This window comes from Nuphar pumila, unplaced genomic scaffold, assembly GCF_984573655.1.
Source record: "Nuphar pumila unplaced genomic scaffold, dmNupPumi1.hap1.1 HAP1_SCAFFOLD_782, whole genome shotgun sequence".
Lineage (NCBI taxonomy): Eukaryota > Viridiplantae > Streptophyta > Magnoliopsida > Nymphaeales > Nymphaeaceae > Nuphar > Nuphar pumila.
The window spans coordinates 38,390-41,228 of NW_028323489.1; the positions used below are offsets into that span (position 1 = coordinate 38,390).

General features: G+C 53.3%; 1 protein-coding gene across 1 annotated transcript; it reads right to left on the minus strand.

Annotated features, from left to right (window-relative positions):
• Nucleotides 1–826: 826 nt before the first annotated feature.
• Nucleotides 827–1,971, minus strand: LOC149809758 (very-long-chain 3-oxoacyl-CoA reductase-like protein At1g24470). The gene is made up of 2 exons (XM_089994625.1): nucleotides 1,562–1,971; nucleotides 827–1,268 (listed from the first exon to the last, which is right to left on the minus strand). Exons 1-2 carry the CDS (start codon nucleotides 1,969–1,971, stop codon nucleotides 827–829), a joined length of 852 nt encoding a protein of 283 aa, XP_089850751.1.
• Between the last annotated feature and the right edge of the window lie 868 nt (nucleotides 1,972–2,839).

Here is a 2,839-nt window from a genome sequence, read left to right on the forward strand (position 1 = left end):
GCAGCTGCCTCAGGTTTCGTGGATTTCTCGGCTTTTCGTGAGTCAGCTCAAAGCTCCCCTCCACCCCTCATTGTCAATGACGTCACCCTCCACCCCTCATTGTCAATGGATGAGTACCATTGCTGAGTACGTTTATGAATAGCGACAGAACTTTTGGTCACGAATGAAATGCTATAAGCAGCGGAAGGGAACGTGCAGAACATGTGAGACAAGGGCAGAAACAGGAATCTGGTGGAAAGGGGGTGGGCGACAGAAGTAAGTGCACGCATAGCACCAAACCTGTGCAGCCTTGGATGTCGATCACCTTGGAGCATCAATGAGGCACAGATGACTGATCAGAAGTGCATTCACTGCATCGCATCACTTATACACGCCACGTGAATAACAAGTCCATGCGTTAGCAATCTGGTTGCTCCTGGTCTGATGCATCACCAAAGGAATTGGTGTTGCCAAAATCTGGAACAACCTGTCAAACAGGTGATCCAAATAATTCACAATGCAGAAACAAGATATGGGGGGTCCTTCAACGGAACACAACCAGCCGCCACCACAACAGCCATCACTTGCCAAATGGGCCAATGCCGATGCCAGCATAGCTGCCGAGATCCCCTGGATAGAGATGGGGCATTGAGCTGGTATAAAATGGCAGTCTCGCCATGCTGCACTTAGCCATCCCGCATGTGGACGATACAGGGTGGCTGGTTGGAGCGGAGCAAACCGTTACTAGCTGTTACTGACTCGGTCAGAACTAGAATGCCAGTCAGGTTATGACAACAGCTGAGGTTATCCTCGCATTGGCGATGTCCCGGCCGATCGCCACAAACGGTTAGTGTGGCGCAGACCAATGCCGCTTGAAATCTGGCATCGTGTGTGCCACGGCTGCAGTGATGGCGGCCAGCATGTTGTAGTCAACAAGCTTCGAGGTCATCCTGAACATCAAAGCAACCGCGCCACTATCCCGCCACACACACCGGCCGACCGACGCGAAAATGGTGTCCGGAAGAGTCTCAGGCCGCACTGCAAACTTGTTGAAGAAGTCCAAAGCGTCAATTTGGTGATCGGCGGATGCTGTGAAACGCGAGGCCACCGGCGATGGGTGGAAGACCATCACGTCGATTCCATGGGCCTTCACTTCAGCTGCCAGCGAAGACCCGAACGCGGACAGAAAGGCCTTGGTCGAGTTGTACAGAGACACAAAGGGACCGGGCATGACTGCTGCAGCTGAGGAGGTGAACACGAAGCATCCACGTACCTTTGCATCCAGCATCCTGCATGCGCAGCAACATTCACTTGCTCGTTTTTAATTCCTTCAACGCTAGGGCTGAGGCGGCCATGCGGAGATGGGCGTGAGTAACATGAGAGTTGTCGCTGGGCATCCACGTGTGATCTGGATGCGGCGAAATCGGACCTGCTGGTGGAAGGATGGTGTGGGTTGCCCATCGGGCTGATGTGGAGGTAGGAAGCGACAAATGGCAAGCTTGTGATGTTGTTTGCCATTATCATTGGTGCTGTGGCGTGAGACAACACCCAGCGCTATGAGCAGACACCTCATGGGGCACACCTGTTGACAAAGAGATGAGTCAGGCCAATGCTGTGGCCGACGTTGCACTCCAGATTGGCGTAATGTGCAGTGAGTGGCACGCGACTGAAGAAACCCGTCTGGACGTAGCCCGCATTCATGAAGCAGACTTGGCATGTGATGTCTTTGGTTGCTTCAGCGACGACTTCGACATAGCCTCGGGTTCCTAGATCGACCGCTACCTTACGGAAACGACGCTCTGGGAACGCTAGTTTCAGCTCCTCGAATGTGGCGTCCAAGAAGCTATCGGGGCGGGCAACCAACACGACATCAAGCCCTTGTTCTGCACAGCGTTCCGCCAGCGCTTTCCCTATGCCTGCGCAGCAAAGGGGGTGAGTCGGATTCGAGATGGGACGGCCGTGTCCACGACGCCCCAGCCAATCTCTGGTCATAAATCATGTCGCAGCAACATCCTGGCACCATCTCAGTGAATCCTGCGGTCGGAGAGATGACCATGGTCCCACAACTGCCTGAGTAAATCCACGACGATGGCTTTACTGGTGCTTGATAGCGCGAGATCGTAACAAATGATGCATGCTATGCGATGAATGTATCGAGTGCCGCATGAAACGTCTGATCGGCGACAATGGACGGAATAGGGTTGATCCTCACCAGTTGACGACCCAGTGACCATGGCCCACTCAGCATCGTAAGCCAACTTCAAGTTTCTTGGGGATGCGAACAATGAAAGGTAGAAATGCCATATTACGTATGGCAGTATCGACCCTACCAACACGATCAAGCCCCAGCTCGAAAGGACGAGCGAGCTCGCTGCCCAAGCGTCCATGCAGACCTAATTGATATAGGGATCACAAAAACAGAGACGTCCAGAATCTAGAGGCCAGGTCGTTCTGTGCCTTTTTGTGTAGCGGCCCGCATGTCATGAGCCACCCAAAACATTGCTTGCCACACGCCGCTTTGCTGCACAGATCAGCACCGGCAACAGTCTCATAACTACAAGGCACCTGCTCACAAGATGCGATCGAATGGTGGAGACGTATGGCGAAGCATTCGGCCCGTACCCTACGGTGTAGAGCACTCAAGGCCCTCAAGATACCAGCAGATTGATAGGTCAGCCTGGATAGGACCAAGCCTTACTGGTCTGACTGTACATGAAGCCCGTTGGTTTGGTCTACCAGAACAACTGGGAAATGATATCAAGACCTAAGACAAGGGCCATATGCCCTGCTGTTCCCTCCTGCAGGTGTGCCTATATCGTGCAGATTGATCTGCAATCTTGGATTCGGAGGGCAGGGCTAT

Excerpts from the sequence above, each read along its gene's own strand:
- LOC149809758 (XM_089994625.1), bottom strand. The coding sequence starts at position 1,971 with ATGACCAGAGATTGGCTGGGGCGTCGTGGACACGGCCGTCCCATCTCG. Across the intron at positions 1,269-1,561 it reads ACTCATCTCTTTGTCAACAG|GATGCTGGATGCAAAGGTAC; the intron begins GTGTGCCCCATG and ends CTGCGCATGCAG.